This window comes from Pelophylax lessonae (assembly GCF_965119305.1).
Source record: "Pelophylax lessonae genome assembly, chromosome: 10".
NCBI lineage: Eukaryota > Metazoa > Chordata > Amphibia > Anura > Ranidae > Pelophylax > Pelophylax lessonae.
The window spans coordinates 176,768,693-176,787,838 of NC_138777.1; the positions used below are offsets into that span (position 1 = coordinate 176,768,693).

A 19,146-nucleotide genomic window follows, 5' to 3' on the forward strand; every position below is an offset into this window, starting at 1 on the left:
CGGGGAAGGTCATGGCCTCAATACACACAGTACAGCTCAGCTCCTGGGTAATACTGCAAGATTTCTGGCATGGAATACATCCCAGCACACACTGACTGCGAATCGCCGAATGACGTCATCGCTGATCGGACCCGGAAGTGAGGAGAGGAGGAATAAACAAGAAAATAAGGTATTTACTAGCAAAAAAAAAAGTCTCCATTGGTAAAAGTCGTTTTAAAGGGGATTACATACATCTATGTAATCCAACGTATTAAAAATGGGTGGAACTCCGCTTTAATAAATAAGGTCCCTAACTTTATTTTTACTACTTTCTTTACCTTTGGCATAATCGTAGGTTTTTCATTTAGTGCTCAGCTGTATACACCTCATACTAATAGAACTGTTTCTTTTATTTTAGACCCTTTTATCAACCCATTCAGCTCACTTCTTTTGCTTGTTTATATCTCCGGCATGGATCTTGGATTTTGTTTGCCTCACTCTGAGTGAACGAGGAATCTACGCAGCCATGGAGAAGAAACGCAGAAAGAAATGAGAGCCGCACACCCAGGCTAAAGGCCTCTATCATGCGAACTTTATTGAGCCTCTAGATCTAATTTTGGTTGCCCGGCTGGACATTGTTGAGCAAAGACACATCTCTAGGTGCTGTGACTTCGTCATATTAATTTCAAACCGTATTTTATGAACATGAGGTTTGCAAGTATTTGGCTGCAGCTGCTAGTGATCTTACTGTGTCTAAAGAAGCACCAGGGCTCCCAGCCGGGAAACTCCTCCCATGAGCCTGAGTCCTGTCATGACTGCTCCCATCTTACCCTTAGTGTGGAATACTCTTCAACGGTTGTTAAACATGGTAAGTTTTATCAACCACTCTGTTTAGAACATATGAAAATCTCAAAACAGCACATTTTGAAATTAGTTCTATTTGTTGCATAAATAACGCGGAAAACTCATTTTACTAGTGTAGGCAGATGCCACAAAACTTTTTTTTTTTTTGGCTCCTTGCAGTACATGTCCTGGAATACTGCTAGAATGACGTAAATATACAGTGGAATGAACCTTGTTGGAGAACAAAGTCTGCCCGTTAATGTGAAAAGCTACAGTTGCTGTATATTATGTCAGAAATGTATTCATGCGCAACTGTAAAGTTTATGAAATGCCCACTGAAAGCAGAAGTAAGCCTATTGGTTTAAACGTTTCAAAAAAAAGTTACATTCCCACCCCGTGCCAGGAATGTAATTGTCACATTGATTGTGCTCTCAACCAAACTGTCAAACCATCCAATGGCTGGTTTCATAACTGATCTCATGTGCAGCTTCAGATCAAACAGAGGCTAAGATGGCAGCTTCCTTGGCGGAAAACGAGAAGAGTTTAGTTCTGCCTTAAACCTGTACTGGGGGAAATGTGGATGCTGCCACTGCTGATCTTATACTAGTATACAATACTAGTTGCTTTGCTGGCATATTAATCCAATAACTTGCATCTATGACCAAGAACAAGAATGCAGATCGGGTGTTCTGATGTCAGTGGCCACATTAAATGTTTTAGATGAGTGATTGAATCCAGAGACAGCTGGCGTCTAGTATTTTTAAGATTTCAAGGGCAGCCTAAAGAGACTCCTTTCACACAGACGAACCCAATCGGTTCTTCCAGTCTCCTCTATAGAGTGGCACCCTCTGTTATCCAATACGATCTAATCCGATAAAAAAAAGGACACCTTAGGGTCCATTCCCCATTCTTCTGGCAGATCGGATGGTAGTTGGGTGTAAACAAACCCAGGTGGTCCTTTACTTGCAGCCGTCCATAGAGGAGAGTGGGATGTGTCTGTCCCTTCTGCATAAGGGGAGTGGATACTTATCAGCCATCCATGAGCAGGCGGACTCCAACTGAGCTCGTCCCTTGTGGAAGGGGCCTAATTCTGTTGGTGCAAGTTTCCTTTTACAGTGATATTGTAATTTGGTTTCCAAGATGGAAATTTACTGGATTCAGTTTGATTCCACGGTTTAAAAATAATTCTGTTTAGAACACATATACATACAAAGGCACCATGTGAAAATAGAAATATATCTTTATGCACAGTTGTATCTGAAGGTGCAGGCTTGCTTTATCCTTACCTTTTGCTTCATATTCTGTTAGCCATTGATCCAAAAAGGTATGTGTATGTATGTATGTATGTATGTATGTATGTATGTGTGTATGTATGTGTGTGTGTGTATGTGTGTATATATATATATATATATATATATATATATATATATATATATGTATATATATATATATATATATATATATGTATATATATGTGTATGTGTATATATATATATATATATATGTGTGTATGTATATGTGTGTATGTATATGTGTGTATGTATATGTGTGTATGTATATATATATATGTATATATATATATACACAGTGTATGTATGTGTTAGTGATCAGCCAATATCGTTTTTTTTTATTACCAATATTTTGGTCATCACATATCCGTATTGGCTGATATTTTCGTACATTAAAATTTATTTTTTTTATTTTATTTTTTTTGACAGGTACTCCTGGGGGTCTAAAAGACCCCCAAACCCCTTCCAGTGCACTTAAAAGCATTCAAAACACCAAGTTTGGCTGTTTTGAATGCTGTCATTTTTTTTTTTTTATTTGGCGTCGAGTACCCGGAAGATCACTTTCTGGTTTTTACATGGAGACCCGATCAGAGCCATGCAGGCTGGTTGCCGGGGTCTCCCAGTGGGTCGGGAGACCCGTGGACGGCAGCGAGAGAGGGCGGACGTCCCCTCCTGCTTCTTGTAATGACAGCCGAGCTGCTTCTCAGCCGCATTGTTTGTCATTACAAGTCAGCCGACCGTCGGCGATGGACGACGCCAGTACCGTGGTGATGCCTCTAGCTGCAGGCATCACTCTGGTACCAGCACTTTCCTGAAATATTGGCAATATCAGTAACCTTAGGGGCCGATTCAGATATATTAGGGAAAGTGCATATCGGCCCCCGATATATCATCTTTGCTGATAATCGGTCGATCCCTAGTGTGTGTGTGTGTGTGTGTGTGTGTGTGTGTGTATATAGTGATTGACCGATTATCGGGAGGGCCGATGTGCACTTTGCCCGATTTTATATCTGTATTGGCCTTTTGATTTACCGATATTGCCGATATTTCGGGAAAGTGCTTGTACCGGGGTGATGCCTGCAGCTAGAGGCATCACCCCGGAACCGGTGTCCATAGCCGACGGTCGGCTGTCTTATAATGACAACCGATGCGGCTGAGAAGCGTTTTGAATGCTTTTAAGTGCAGAGGAGGGGGTGAGGTCTTTTAGACCCCCAGATCCCTCCACCACAGTACCTGTAGACATTAAAAAAAAAAAAAATGTTCCAAAATATGATTATATAAGCTATATGAAGCACACTTCAGGCAATTTCACCAACGGGACCCTAGGGGTCTGCATTTTTGGGGAGTGGAGCGTGTTTCCCCTTCATGGAGAGGGGCTAACTGGGTCAGAGAGCTCTCCAAGTGTGAGACCAAGTGGATCTTTCTGACCCAGTCTCTTGATCCAGTGGGCCTCAATATGGAATTGGATCTGAATTGCTTCATTAGTGACTCATAACAGCAGTATAGTGTGTAGCTATAGCAGGGTGGGGGCTGTGCAATGTACACAGTTCCTCTCTGTTACTCTGCACCTATAGTGAGATTTCCGTTTTTTGTTTTTATTTTTAATTTTAATCTTTATATTGAATGTCTCATATCAGTTATGAGATTGCTTTATATATGGTGTTTGGGTGCTATTTATTATTTAAGGCATCTCCTGAATCTCATAATTTCCTAGTATAAGCTAGAGGGGGACTCCACTGTGATTTATGTGGTCAACCTTTTTAAATTTCTCTTTTGTGAACTTCTATTTTTTATTGTATTTTATTTTGTATGGAGGGTATTTGAGTTCATATATTCATGTGAACTTGAGGGATTATGTTGTCTTATCGCACAATGATCCAGCCCTGGTGCATGTATGAGTGGACAATAGAAACTATGGTGCTATCGCCATAGTTTTGACATTTTATGTAGCCAGCTGCCCCCTTTTTTTATTCTTGATTATATGCCACTTGTCTATTCATTAGGTTAGACTGACAGTTGGTGGCGATATTTTGTAATGGCAGAGTATGGTTGATAGTCCTCATATTATACCCTTGATTCATTTACATGGAGCTTACTCTAATCATTAATCCCAACTGTTCTGCCCTCTATTGACACTGCGATCTGAATTGGATTCGGTTTGTACCAGCATAGGATGGGTTAAATGAGCAGTTGGTTAGTTGATGTCCGCTCGTACCAGCAGCGCTAGGTGTATCGATCAGCCGTTCTTGGATTGAGTGAGCAGCCAGGTTCTGCCTGATTTGCATTGGGGCGGGGACTGGCCACTATATATTGGAATGCTGTGCCGTCTGTGTCGCGTCCCCAATGACGAAGTTGGATGTGACGAAACGCGTCGGACGTGACCAGACGGCGTCCATAGTTACTGTGACAGTGGTGGAGGTGCATTCGGAGGAACTTTTACTGTGGCGTGGAGCCTGGGATTAGTGTCTGAAGGGTGCCCATCTTCCTAGCTGGGTTTATGTGCATGTTAATCATCATCTTCAAGTGCGTGCAATGTGTTTAAGCTGTGTGATAATAAAGGAAGTTGTAATGTTGTTGCACTAGTGGAGGCTATTTTATTTCCACATGTACCTGAGTGATACAGCCTTGTTTGGAAACTGAGGTGTGATGCTGTTGTGATCTCTGCAATCTATGCCCTCTAAGCTTATCCACGAGAGTGAGTAAGCATCTCCTTTTTGTGAGTGTTCAATCCAGGCATTTCCCCGACACGTTGGTGGTGGAGAGTGGGGTTATCCCCCTAATGCCTCGTACACACGTACCGATCGTCGGCCGACCGATCGGATGTCTTTTGTCCAGGGATGTCCTGTCCGCTGAAAAGTGCAAAAGACTGGACACGAATTTTGTCGGCCAACAACAGCCGACTGCAGAAGTGATGTCATGTGATGGTTAACTTTCCTTGTCTTTTTTTTTCTTTTCTGAGCATGCCCAGTCTTGCAAATCTGCTGTCTGTCAGCTGAAATCTGTACTGACTGGCGAACAATCGGCCGTTGTGGTGTTGGCCAACAAAAATTTTAATGCCTGCACGACAGATTCTGTTCGGCCGAAAATGCGCTGTCGGAAGCATCATACTAACAAGCCTACAAACGGCCGAATATTTACGGCCGACAATTGGTACGTGTGTACGGGGCTTTATATCACGTCCATCAAATACTCCTTGGATTAAGTGCACATTTATGTATTCAAGCATATGGACTTTTATATGGACTATTTGCGGATGATTTTTTTTTTTGATTTTATGTCTTTTAGTCATTCTTTAAGGGTTGCAGGTTGGTTCATGTTCCATATATGCTTATGAACACTTATGTGGTGGTGAGTTGTGTCCCACCATCCCTGCGCTACTGAAATTTGTTTGATATATTTCATGACTTTATTGTTTACCAAATTTCTCTTTTTCATATTTATCTTTTTAACCACTTAAGCCCCGGAGGATTTGGCTGCTAAACGACCAGGGGGTATTTTGCGATTCGGCACTGCGTGACTTTAACGGACAATTGCGCGGTCATGCGACACTGTACCTAAACAAATTTGACGTCCTTTTTTTCCCACAAACAGAGCTTTCTTTTGGTGGTGTTTGATCACCTGTCCGCTTTTTACTTTTTGCGCTATAAACAAAAAAAGAGCGTAAATTTTGCAAAAATAACAATATTTTTCACTTTTTTTTTATATGAAATTCCCCAAAAAAAAATGTAAAAATCAAAATTTTTTAACATTTTCAGCCAATTTGCTTTATGCTACATATGTTTGGTAAAAAAAATTGCAAAAAGCGTATTTTTATTGGTTTGCGCAAAAGTTATCGCGTTTACTAACAAAGGGAAAGATTTTTGTCATTTTTGTTGTTTTTTTTTTTTAACGCGTAATGGCGGCGATCTGCGATTTTTTTTTTTTTTTTTTGCGGTACTGTGACATTGGGGCGGACAGATCGGACCCTTGACTGACATTTTTGACACTTTTGGGGTTACCAGTGACATTTCTACAGTAATCAGTGCTATACATATGCACTGTTACTGTAAAAATACACTGGTAGCGAAGGGGCTAACTTTGAGAGGGAGGGGCTGTGTGTGTCCCTAGGGTCGTGCTTTCTACTGTGATTGGCTGTGACTTGAGGTGTAAGGACACTGATCAACGGTTCTACATAGTAGAACCGTGTGATCAGTGTTTTTACACCGAGGAGAATGACCGACAGCTTGTTTACACAAGCTGCCTGACTTTCTCCCTCTCCCCCGACGATGGCCGAGTGACCGGCGGACATCGGGTCCACCGGTCACACGCGCGGGGGGGGTCCGTGACCGCGTGGGAGCGCGCCTCCGGCGGCGCGCGCTCGCTCCCCAGACCCTCCCAGGCTAGTGACGTTAATTAACGTCACTTTGCCTGTGAGGGGCTGACCGCCGCAGTAAATTTACTTGCGGCGGTCGGCAAGCGGTTAAGTAGCAGCACATTATTAGATTACCTTTCACTCCTAAGCGCATAGGGTTACTCGCCATAATTTTGTTTCATCAAGAACTATTGTGAGTATCTGTGTGTGTGTATGTATATGTATGTATGTGTGTGTATATATATATATATATATATATATATATATATATATATATATATATATATATATATATATATATATATATATATATATATATATATATATATATATATATATATATATATATATATATATATATATAATGTATGTGTGTACACACACACACCGTTCAAGAGTTTGGGGGTCACCCAGACAATTTCATGTTTTTCATGAAAACTCACACTTTTTTTTTTTTTTTTTAATAAAATGAGTTGCAAAATTTAATAGAAAATATAGTCAAGACATTGGCTAGGTTAGAAATCATGTGTTTTTTTTTTTTTTTTTTTTTTTTTTTTAATAATTTTGTCCTTCAAACTTTGCTTTGATCCAAGGAATTCTCCATTTGCAGCAATTACAGCCTTGCAGACCTTTGGCATTCTAGCTGTCAATTTGTTGAGGTAATCTGAAGAAATTTCACCCCACGCTTCCTGAAGCACCTCCCAAAAGTTGGATTGGCTTGGTGGGCACTTCTTAGGTACCATACGGTCAAGCTGCTCCCACAACAACTCAATAGGGTTGAGATCTGGTGACTGCGCTGGCCACTCCATTGCAGACAGAATACCAGCTGACTGCTTCTTTAAATAGTTTTTGCATAGTTTGAAGGTATGCTTTGGGTCATTGTCCTGTTGTAGGAGGAAATTAGCTCCAATCAAACGCTGTCCACAGGGTATATATAGCATGGTGTTGCAAAATGGAGTGATAGCCTTCCTTATTCAAAATCCCTTTTACCTTGTACAAATCTCCCAATTTACCAGCACCAAAGCAGCCCCAGACCATCACATTACCTCCACCATGCTTGACAGATGGCGTCAGGCACCCCTCCAGCATCTGTTCACTTGTTCTGCGCCTCACAAATGTTCTTCTGTGTGATCCAAACACCTCAAACTTAGATTCGTCTGTCCATAACCCTTTTTTCCAATCTTCCTCAGTCCAATGTCTGTGTTCTTTTGCCCATCCTAATCTTTTCCTTTTTATTGGCCAGTCTCCGATATGGCCTTTTCTTTGCCACTATGCCTAGAAGGCCAGCATCCTGGAGTCGCCTCTTCACTGTGGACATTGAGAGGGGTGCTTTGCAGGTACCATTTAATGAAGCTGCCAGTTGAGGACCTGTGAGGCATCTATTTCTCAAACTAAAGACTCTAATGTACTTGTCCTCTTGCTTAGTTGTGCACCGGTGCCTCCCACTTCTCTTTCTATTCTGGTTAGAGCTTGTTTGTGTTGCTCTCTGAAGGGAGTAGTACATACCGTTGTAGGAAATCTTCAGTGTCTTGGCAATTTCTCACATGGAACAGCCTTCATTTCTCAGAACAAGAATAGACTGTCCGGTTTCAGAAAAAAGTTCTCTTTTTCTGGCCACTTTGAGAGTATAAACGAACCCACGAATGCTGATGCTCCAGATAGTCAATTAGCTCAAAGGAAGGCCAGTTCTATATCTTCTCTAATCAGCATAACAGTTTTCAGCTGTGCTAACATAATTGCACAAGGGTTTTGTAATCATCAATTAGCCTTTTAACACAATTGGCTAACATTAAAGCGATTATACAATTAGAACACAGGAGTGTATGTTGTAAAGTTATATTCCCATTTCCTGTATGCTCTGTTTTTGGTATTCACCTTTGTACAATTTTTTACTTTTGCTTGTATCACTTTTATGCTGATTTTCAATAAAGAACACAGGAGTGATGGTTGCTGGAAATGGGCCTCTGTACACCAAGTAGATATTCCATTAAAAATCAACCGTTTCCAGCTAGAATAGTCATTTAGCACATTAACAATGTCTAGACCAGGGATCCTCAAACTACGGCCCTCCAGCTGTTGTGGAACTACACATCCCATGAGGCATTGTAAAACTCTGACATTCACAGACAGACTAGGCATGATGGGAATTGTAGTTCCTGAACAACTGAAGGGCCATAATTTGAAGACACCTGGTCTAGACTATTTCTGATTAAAGTTATCTTAATTGAAAAAAAACAATGTTTTTCTTTCAAAAATAAAGACCTTTCTAAGTGACCCCAAACTTTTTAACGGTAGTGTATGTATAAGGTGTGATCACACTCATCTGGCTGGCTACATGCTTGTTCTGAGTCATTGACTCACTACTTACCGGTAGTTAAGTCATCAGAAGGATGACCGCTTTGGAGTGTACAAATACTCATCTACAGATACAACTTGGCAAATATTTGGCATATTCATTTGCTGGCAAGTTCACTGCAACCCTCTTTACAAAAAAGAAAAATTGCAAAATTGGGTAACTCATTCCCTGCAGAAATATGTACCACATAGACTGTCAGGTATTTTTATAATGTGTGTCCTGCCTGAGGGTGGCACAGTGTATACTTCTTTTGGTTCTTCATTTTTATCTGGCAATAGTGAAGAATTGCTGCATCCCTTAAGCTGGATACACACTATCCAACTTTTGTGTTTAGATTTACCTTTTCTATGTAGTGCAAGGGCCTACCAGATTGCATACAAATTTGAAAGTGTTTAGGTTTGACCTCATATTATATGGTTTTGGTAAGTCTAAAGGAAAAAGTCTTCAGAAAATCTTAGTGTGTATGGCTCATTAATGGGCTGCAGGTGGAGACTCTGGTTGTTCCTTACAGTAATTCCCAAAACACGAGTTTAGCAAGGTGGGGACTGAAAAAGTAAACCCTGTAGTAGGATTGACCTAGGTTTGTAATTCTTTGTATTCAAAAATGTGCTGGCTATATCTGTGACAACTTTTTTTTTTTTTTTTTTTCTCTAGAATATATTGTAGCTTTCAATGGTTATTTCACCGCGAATGCACGAAGCAAGTTTATCACCAGTGCGTTGAGGAGCAGAGGTATAGAGGACTGGAGGATTGTACCACGAAACAACCCAGCCAGCGATTATCCAAGTGACTTTGAATTGATTGAGATCCGTACAGGTCACAGGGATGGAGTGCTGACACTTGAAGACCATCCCAACATCAAGCGTGTCACCCCTCAGAAACGCGTCTTCCGCTCGCTAAAGTTTGCTGAAGGTAAGTTCTTTTATTTTTTATTTTTGGCTTTGATGCCTGCGCTATGATATCTGACATCTTAAATAAAGCATAATATAGGAAAGCCTAATTGTCTAAAGCTGTGAATTTGTTTGTGTTGTTAGAATTGTTTTGTGTCGTGATCTTGATTGCACAGGTTACACACCTCCACTTCTCCTTACTAGTGATGGACGAACATTGGCCGGGGCGGTTCGCGAACGTCAGCCGCAAATTTTCTCAAAAGTCCATGAACCGCAAGTTCTCGGCGGGCCCCATTGACTTTAATGGGAGGCGAACTTTAAAAACCTTTTAGGTCACATTTGCAGCCACAAAAGACGTACTAGCTGTGCACAAATAGTCTCAGCGCATGGACAATGTCATAACAGAAGTATTGCAATTGGAAAAGTTGCCCTAAATTTTTTTTTTACAGCAAAAAATTATTTTCTTTTCATAAATCAGCCAGAACTGACAGCAGCCGGTAAATACATATAGGGTCCATTCACACATCTGTAAAATGGGTCCGCATCCATTCCACAATTTGGCGGAATGTTGACAGACCCATTGATTTTCAGTTCCAGTCTGAAAAATTAGGCATTCACAGGATAAAGAAGTAAGTGTCGGCCATTCCAGGCTCCAAAAATTAGCCCACGTGGGTTTACCTGACAGCTAAGAACGTAGTATTGTGTGGCTGAAGGTACATTAGGCATGCACAGGATACAGAAGTAAGTGTCGGCCAGTATTGGCCCCAAAAATTAGCCCACATGGGTTTACCTGACAGCAAAGAACGTAGTATTCTGTGCCTGAATGTACATTAGGCATGCACAGGATACAGAAGGCATGCACAGGATACAGAAGTAAGTGTCGGCCTGTATAGGCTCCAAAAATTAGCTCACATGGGTTTACCTGACAGCTAAGAACGTAGTATTTGATGGCTAGAGGTACATTAGGCATTCACACAGTATACAGAAGTAAGTGTCGGCCTGTATAGGCTCCAAAAATTAGCTCACATGGGTTTAACTGACAGCAAAGAACGTAGTATTTGATGGCTAGAGGTACATTAGGCATTCACAGTATACAGAAGTAAGTGTCGGCCTGTATAGGCCCCAAAAATTAGCTCACATGGGTTAGATTGAGGATCTAAAAATAGATCCAAAAGTTTGGGCCAGGATCTAAAAATAGATCAAGGATCTAAAAATAGATCCAACAGTTGGACCGGAATCTAAAAATAGATTGAGCATCTAAAAATAGATCCAACAATTTGGACCAGGATCTAAATATAGATCGAGGATCTAAAAATAGTTCCAAAAATAAATCGAGCATCTAAAAATAGATCCAACAGTTTGGACCAGGATCTAAAAATGGATCCAACAGTTTGGACTGGGATCTAAAAATAGATCCAACAGTTTGGACTGGGATCTAAAAATAGATCCAACAGTTTGGACTGGGATCTAAAAATAGATCCAACAGTTTGGACCAGGATCTAAAAATAGATCCAACAGTTTGGACCGGGATCTAAAAATAGATTGAGCATCTAAAAATAGATCCAACAGTTTGGACCGGGATCTAAAAATAGATTGAGGATCTAAAAATAGATCCAAGAGTTTGGACCGGGATCTAAAAATAGATCGAGCATCTAAAAATAGATCCAACAGTTTGGACCGGGATCTAAAAATGGATCGAGCATCTAAAAATAGATCCAACAGTTTGGACCGGGATCTAAAAATAGATCGAGCATCTAAAAATAGATCCAACAGTTTGGACCGGGATCTAAAAATAGATCGGTGATCTAAAAACGGTTTGCTCTATTTTTAGATCCTGGTCCAAACTGTTGTATCTATTTTTAGAACCTAGATTAGGTATGTCCAACCTGCGGCTTGGAACCACAGGCAATGCGGCCCATCGGAACTCCACACCCAGGGGTGGTCTGGGTCGGAGGGGCAGGGTGGAAATTATCCCCCGTGCCCCTGGCCATCCTAATTTATATTAAAAACGGCCTGTGGGTGCCCATTGCCCACTGCTGGTTTTTTTTTCCTTTTTATTTGGGGGAAGTTGGGCCAGGTGCACGGCTGCGGCGGCCCACTATTGCATTCTGGGAGTTGTAGTCCATGCGCGCTCAAGCTCCCAGTGAGTGGAGAACTTGGAGCAGTGCAACTAGCAAATTACAACTCCTGGATCTCGGAGGCAGGCAAAGGAAGGGCACGCCAGGGAGTCGGGACGCATGTGACTGGCTCGGGCTGCTGGGCTGGCTGTTGGCTGCAACTATACTTGAGCCCAGGACAGGAGCACCAACCCCCCCCCCCTTCCCCTTCTCCCCCCCCCCCCCCCCCCCCCGGGACTGGAGGAAGCTGTGTAAGAAACTGGAACTGAGCTGGCAGCTGCCATCACTGATGTGAGAGACCCTGACATCCCCAGCTGACCCCTAGATGATCATCCCATCTATCTCCCCCCCCCCCCCCCATTTTCCCTGCCCCAGTGCCCACCCAGTAACCTCAAGATAGCCCTCAACACTGTGGGTCCAGCTGGCCATGGCCCACGGGTCCTGCTGGCCATGGTCCGCTCCCAACAAGACCTACAGGCCAGCGGCTAGCAAGACCCACAGGTCAGTGGCTAGCAGCCAGCTGGACCCACAGGTTAGTGGCCAGCAGGACCCACAGGTCTGCGGCCATCTCCCAGCAGGACCCACGGGCTGTGGGTCCAGCTGGGAGCTGGCTGGGGACTTTTGGGTCCTGCTGGCCATGCCCTGTTTCTTCTGGAAGCTGACCATGGCCTGTGGGACCTGCTCGCCACTAGCCTAGGGTGACCAGATATCCCTAGTTTTTATACATGTGTGAATAAGGACATGACATTTTCTGTCTGCCTAAGTCACATGTGCTAGGGGTGCAACTATCCCCCAGCATGTGCAGTTTTTCTGACTCCTACCACCATCACCACTTCAAATCACTGAAGTGTTCGTGGTGGTTAGAGTGTTCCTTTTAATATCTCTCAGAAGAAGTAAACCTCTGTATACTGATTTAATTTCATTTGATCATCCTCTAGTGGTGTTAGTGCGGAATTGGATTGGGGAGGGGGGGCGCGACAGCGTTTTATTTTTTTAACCGTAACTATAGTATATATTTTATATGTGGCCCGAGAATTTCTCTACACTCAGTGTGGCTCAGAGAAGCCAAAAGGTTGGATACCCATATCCTAGATCTATTTTTAGATCCTAGATCTTGTTTAAGATCCTGGTCTAAACCTTTCGGTCTGAACTGTTTAATCTAAAAATAGATCGAACAGTTTGGACCGGTATCTAAAAATAGATCGGACAGTTTGGACTGGGATCTAGTTCTTGTTTATATAGGCAGAGTTCTGTTCTGTGTCTCTGCCCGCCTATTGGCGCTTGCTGCCCGACATCCAGTGGCCGACACCTGCAGATTTGCTTCTGCTGTAATAATTCACACTAGAATCAACCCACCGGTGGCATGTGCACGCTCCCTAAGCAGAAGTGCAGACTCTCGTATATATGTGATGCTGCACTGAAGCAGTATATCTGCTATAAGTCAGTCCTTAAGTGGTTACGTGAAATAATGTAAAAGAAAGCCAATACAAAATGGTCGTGGGCTCTACTGTCACCATACTCACTGAATTGTCAATTATGACTATTGCATAAATCATACCACTTATCTTTCTAAATATATAACTCTGCTCCCAATTGTTAAAATATAACCAAAATCTTTATTCCATATAGATTAAACATTATTTCACAGACCACAAATAAACATATGGTTAAAAACCACTTGCTGCCTCAACTCCACCTATCCAACCTATAATATTAAGATATAGATGCATACATTAAAACCTTTAAAAGACCTACAATAGCAAAATTTCTTGAGGTGGCCACCAGAGAGATTAAAAAAGTATAATGAAAAAGAAAAACATTCCAGAGGACAGTCTGTGGTGAAAGCCCACTGTAGCTGTATCGAACTGGCTCTGCTTCAAAGATGTAAATTATGGACACTGAGTCAAATCATGGTGCTGAAGATTCCATAGGTGAGTGGATATAATTTAAATTTTGGAGCAGAATGTGCATCCTTTCAATTATAGTTGACAGAAAACCGATAGATTCACCAAACCGTGGTCTCGGGGGGTGGGAACACAGTCCTATGATGCTCAAGGATTGTTCACACTGCTCAATCCCAGTCAACTCCCTCACACTGATGAATTAATTGGTGCGTGGTGTGCAGACAGAGGTCTAGAAGAGGTAAATGAATTTGTACCAGCACATTTGATCCATATGTTCTTTCATAAAGGCACAGATTATTCTCCCTCACTGGGTATCTGCTCTGCTCCCACATGTGTTGTCCAAATGCAAGTAAATAAACTTTCAAAGCATATGACATCCACCCATCAGCAAGTTCTGTCCAGGATTACTTGGCACTGAAAGTTCAAAGAAATCCATAAAGTCTCTACTCGGATATATTTCCCAAATTCCCATACAGCCAATGCAAAAGGGTTTAAACTTCAGTAGATTGAGTATAATTCATTTGTAAAAAGCGTGCAGTATAAAGATTCCTCATAAAGGAAAGTTTAATACTTCTCATAGTATGCAATCCATTTCATCCAGTATATCCTTCAATAGGTGGAGGAGGGCAGCAGGATAGCCACGTCTGACCGGTTTGGCCAGCACACCTGGCTGCTTGAGAGACAAACAAATTATGCATATGGTGTGCCTTTTTATACATGCAAAGGATCAAGGGAATCGTTTGTGGCAGGATATTGGTTCACTAGTGTGTGTCTGGCTTAGACTAAAATGTGTGTCCCCCATTGTGAAAAGTAAGACTTAATCCTATTATGTGACAACCACTTCCTTGATTCTCTCATGCCACATTAAACATAAATGATATATACAATGCACCACAATCAGGAGCTGTTAATTTAATATTCTACCTAATAATATTCCTTTTTCTTTTTAACATTTAATAGCATAACCTTAAATATATATTAAAAAGAAAAAAAAAAGTGGGGGATGAAAGAGGGATATTTCTTACGATAAAAACATGAAACCTGTAAAATATTTGTTTGTGGGGTCTTTGGTTGTATAATACTGTATAAGAAATGCCTGTGTTTTAGGCTTTGTTTGGATGGATTTGTGAATTTTAGAAATGGGGAACTAATTTGGTTGCTATAGCCTCTGCTGTGATTTCTCGATCGTTCATCGACAGACGCAGGTCCATCTAGGCAGAGATGCTCCTCCTATCAGTAATAGGCACGAAGCAGGAAAAAAGATTAACCACGCCTATGGGGCTGTCCCTGCAGGCATAACCCCCCACACCCTGCTATCATCACAGTTTGTTTCTGCCTAGTTTAAGAAATAGGACCTAGCTTCAGTCTTAGCTATTATAGAAAAGTTTGTTAGTTTGTGATTTTTTTTTATTTTCACTAGTTTGTTCCTGAGGACCAAGATCCAGAGGAACTACAAGCAAAAGCCGGCTGAGGTTTCGCACTGGATAATCTAGATCCTTAAGAACTCCCAGCCTGGCCAGCGAGCATGAGCAGGTTAGTCCAGAACTAGGCCTCGCCACAACAGTGCCCCAACGGATGGGGATAAGCCTGTGAGTGGACAGTCTCGCTGGGACACACACGACCTGGAAAGCTCTGAGTCGCAGCTTGCTTGCTTAATATTGCGTATGTTGCGCTACGCGCCTCCGCACTGGGACAGCTTCTGGCGGCGTTGTCCTTTTTCTGGTGATACACAGGGATAAATTGGTACTTTGACCTTATCAGTCGTTTCTTCCTAAGGTTGTTTCTGGTTTTCATCTGAATGAAGACATTGTGTTGCCTTCACTCTGCCCTAAGCCCAAACTTTCTAAGGAATTTGTGTTGCACTCTTTGGCTGTGGTTCGGGCTATCAGACGCTCTTTTTATCCTTACCGAAGGATCTCTTAAGGGATTGGCTGTGTCTGCGGTGACCATATCCAGATGAATCAGGCAGGCGGTAGTTCAGGCTTATTCAATGCAGGGTCAGGTTCCTCCTTTTCCGGTGAAGGCGCATTCTACGAGAGTGCCTCTTGGGCTTTTCAACATCAGGCGTCGGTGCTGCAAGTCTGCAAGGCGGCAACTTGCTCATCTGTGCATATGTTTACAAAATTCTACAAGGTAGATGTGGTGGCATCTTCGGATGCTTCCTTTGGCCGCAAGGTTTGCAGGCTGCTGTTTAAAGAGAACTGTTTTTTTTTTTTTTTTTTTTTTGTTTCTCTTTGAAAGATGTGTTGTGTTTTTCAGGGTGAGCTCCAGTTGTACCTGGTTGGACTCCATGTTACCTGGTTGGCTAAGTTTTAGCCTTTGGTGAGTTAAGTTTCCATTTGCGCTGTCTTACCACCCCTCATGAATATACTGCTTTGGGACATCCCTATAGTCTGACTAGATGGAGCTGTGTCTGTCGATGAACGTTAGAGAATACTGGATTTTTGTAAGAACTTACCGTAAAATCCTTTTCTCTGAAGTTCGACAGACACAGCACCCGCCCCTCTTCTGAGTGAATGGGTTTTTTTTCTATTCTAACTATGGGGTTAACTATGGGGTTATGCCTGCAGGGACAGCCCCATAGGTGTGGTTAAGATTTTTTCCTGCCTAGTGCCTATTCTTGATAGGAGGAGCATAACCTATAGTCTGACTGGATCGAACTGCGTCTGTCGAACTTCGGAGAAAAGGATTTTACTGTAAGTTCTTACAAAAATCCAGTTTTTCCTTTTTAATCACCATGTTGTTTTTTCATTAGGTGAACCTTCCGCCCCATGCAATGAGACAAAATGGAGTCAAAAATGGCAGTCCTCACGTCCACTCAAAAGGACAAGCCTATCTTTGAGCTCAGGTTTTTGGCATGCAACAGGGAGACACTCTAGCAGACGACTCCTGAGAGCTATCCCACGTCAAGTGGCCCAAACTCTGCAGGCTGATGTGCTGTGGCAACTGGGATATACAGGTATGTGATTTTAGCAGCACCAGCAAATAGGGAAGTGGGTCTTACGTTTTCTGCACTATTCACCTTTTTTGTATTATTTAAAGTCTACTCCAGCATCATTTTGTATTTTCTTTCGTTTTAGAGCGGGTAGGGTTGGAACTTGGAACTCTTTTTTTTATCACTGATATCTGTGTTCCCCCTTTTTAACTTTACTTTTTTCTATCTGGTAACAAATTGTCACACTGGTACTCAATGTGTCATCAGGATAGGAAGTGCGTCAAAATCTTTCTAGTGATGATACTAAAAAGCAGACAGTGGCTCTAACTCTTCCCTCTCCTAAACTGGATGGTCTAATATTTGTCTGTGTTGCAGAGATGTCTGCTCAAGTTTTTGTTCTAGACACAAGGGGACAGGAAGTTGATGGAAATCTCCCCAAAAGAAATGTACATGAATTAGCAATTTGACATGGGTTCCATTCTATCCAATGCTTAATATAATGTTTTGGTTTGAGCTTTGCTTCAGAGTTCAGCATTATTATTCCAGGTCTTTCAGTAGTCAGCACATGTAAGCACTGGAGCAGAGTAGGCTTTTAAATGAAATGCTCAATACAAGCCATTGTAATTGGCGTATTAAGTGCTTGTGAGATATATATAGGTAATATGTAATACTAAACTTTGCACATAAGCTCTTCCTGAAAGGAAATGTTTGCAGACACCATACAAGCACACAAGCTCTTTTGTTAGCGGAAAGATCATTAGGAGCTCTCTTCTATCAATATAATGTCACAGACCAAAAAAAGAGATCCTAGTCTCTTTTACAATATTTTTTTTTTTTTTAATTAAAGTGTAAGTAAAGGGCTATTTTTAAGTCTGCCTAAAAACATTGACTCCCTTGCTCATACCTATGCTGCATACTGTCATATTTGGATTTTCTCTTTTGTTCATTGACAGACAGAGCTTCTGATATTCTTAACCATTGGGTTATACTGCCTCTTATAGGAGTAGGAACCTAGGCAGAAAAGTCTGTCTATGCCTGTTGGCAGTCCCAGGGGGTATACTCCCCTCTCTCTGCTATAGGTACTCAGTTTTTTTCTTTTTTTTTTTCTTTTTTTTTTTTCTGCCTAGTCAGGAGTAAGGACCTAGTACCTTGCTGGGATTTCTGGTCCTGGTTTTTTTCTGTGAGATCTACAACCAACTGTTGGACTGGGCAACAGGCTGGATAATCCAGATCCAGTGGTCACCCCAGTCTGGCCAGCGAGCGCTCGCAGACTTCAGCTCTGCGCTAGGTAGGCCGTGACATAGCCTCACCGGACAGGGGCTGGCCTGCGAGTTAAACTCCTTGCGGGGTCAAATACGACCAGGTCCCAGACCCGAGTCGCTGCATTCCTCCTGGCCAACAGCCACCCCCCATTTCGATGGTGAGGGGTTCTGTCTGGTGCGGTGCCAGCCTGGTTCTTGGTATGGTGAGTAGCTGCCCCCCTCTCCCCCTGGGTACTTTTTGGGGTGGACACGTGCCCCTCCATTGGACGGTCGGACCCCGGGTTCCCCTACTTGGGCACCCCCTCACCTATCCCCCCCATCCTACCCCTCCCCCCTTCTCTAATGCTGGGGCTGTGTGGGTGGTCTGGTACACCTTCCGGTGTGGGGGCAGGATGCTATTATTTTTTGTGGGGTTCCCCTGCTGACTCATGGAGTCTTTTTTTTAAAGCACCCTACCTGATCCCCTCTGAGGCCGCGGGGCCCTCCGGGGTCCCAACCGTCCATCTACGCACTGGCGGTGGTCCTGGAGTCCTTTGTGTCCCTGGTAGAGTTGTATTTTGGGCGATGGGCTCGTGACCCACCCCCCCTCCCCCCGTCTTCCCCTCTCTCACCTGTCCCCTCAGATCCTGAATCTTATTCGGCCGTCACGGAAGTGGGTCACCCTGCATGGGTCTGCAACCACGCGCCCTGAATCCTCGGATAGTGAGGAGGATTCTTCCACTTCTACAACCACGCACGAAAAGTCACTGGTGCACGCACTGATTGTATATGTGCGTGAGACCTCAAATATGGAGGATGCAGCTGCGACAGAAGCGCAGGTCCCCTTTGGCACTCAAAAGCCATCCAGAGTGGCAAAGATTTAACCTTTCCCCTCCTATTTTGACAGAATTGTCACTACAGAGTGGGGACGACCAAAGCATCCCCTTGGGGTCCCTAAGCACTTTGCTAGGCGATATCCCTATAAGGAGTCCCTTCTTAAGAAGTGAACTGTTTCACCGGTGGTAGACCCTCCGGTTTCCAGATTAAACAAGGCAACCATGACTTACTTCCAGACTCTCAGATAGCAGGTGGTTCACTGGGCTAGTCAAAAGACAAGCCAAACACCCCCCCCCCCTCTTCCCCCTCCTATCCCCGGGGGGCCCCTGGATCGGTCCTTCTCTTTGGTAATCCTTGTGGGACAGTGTGATGCAGCCCGGGCCATCTGCGAGGGAATCTTCCTG

At 42.9% G+C, this 19,146-nt stretch overlaps 1 protein-coding gene across 1 annotated transcript in view; it reads left to right on the forward strand.

Moving 5' to 3' along the window:
• Positions 1 to 653: 653 nt before the first annotated feature.
• The window catches only part of MBTPS1 (membrane bound transcription factor peptidase, site 1), a 77,767-nt gene continuing 59,274 nt past the window's right edge, over positions 654 to 19,146 (forward strand). Inside the window, exons 1-3 of the mRNA XM_082269775.1 lie at positions 654 to 847; positions 9,473 to 9,730; positions 16,485 to 16,688. Coding sequence (XP_082125901.1) covers positions 679 to 847; positions 9,473 to 9,730; positions 16,485 to 16,688 — 631 coding nt within the window. The 5' untranslated portion in view covers positions 654 to 678. The remainder of the gene's footprint in view (positions 848 to 9,472; positions 9,731 to 16,484; positions 16,689 to 19,146) is intronic.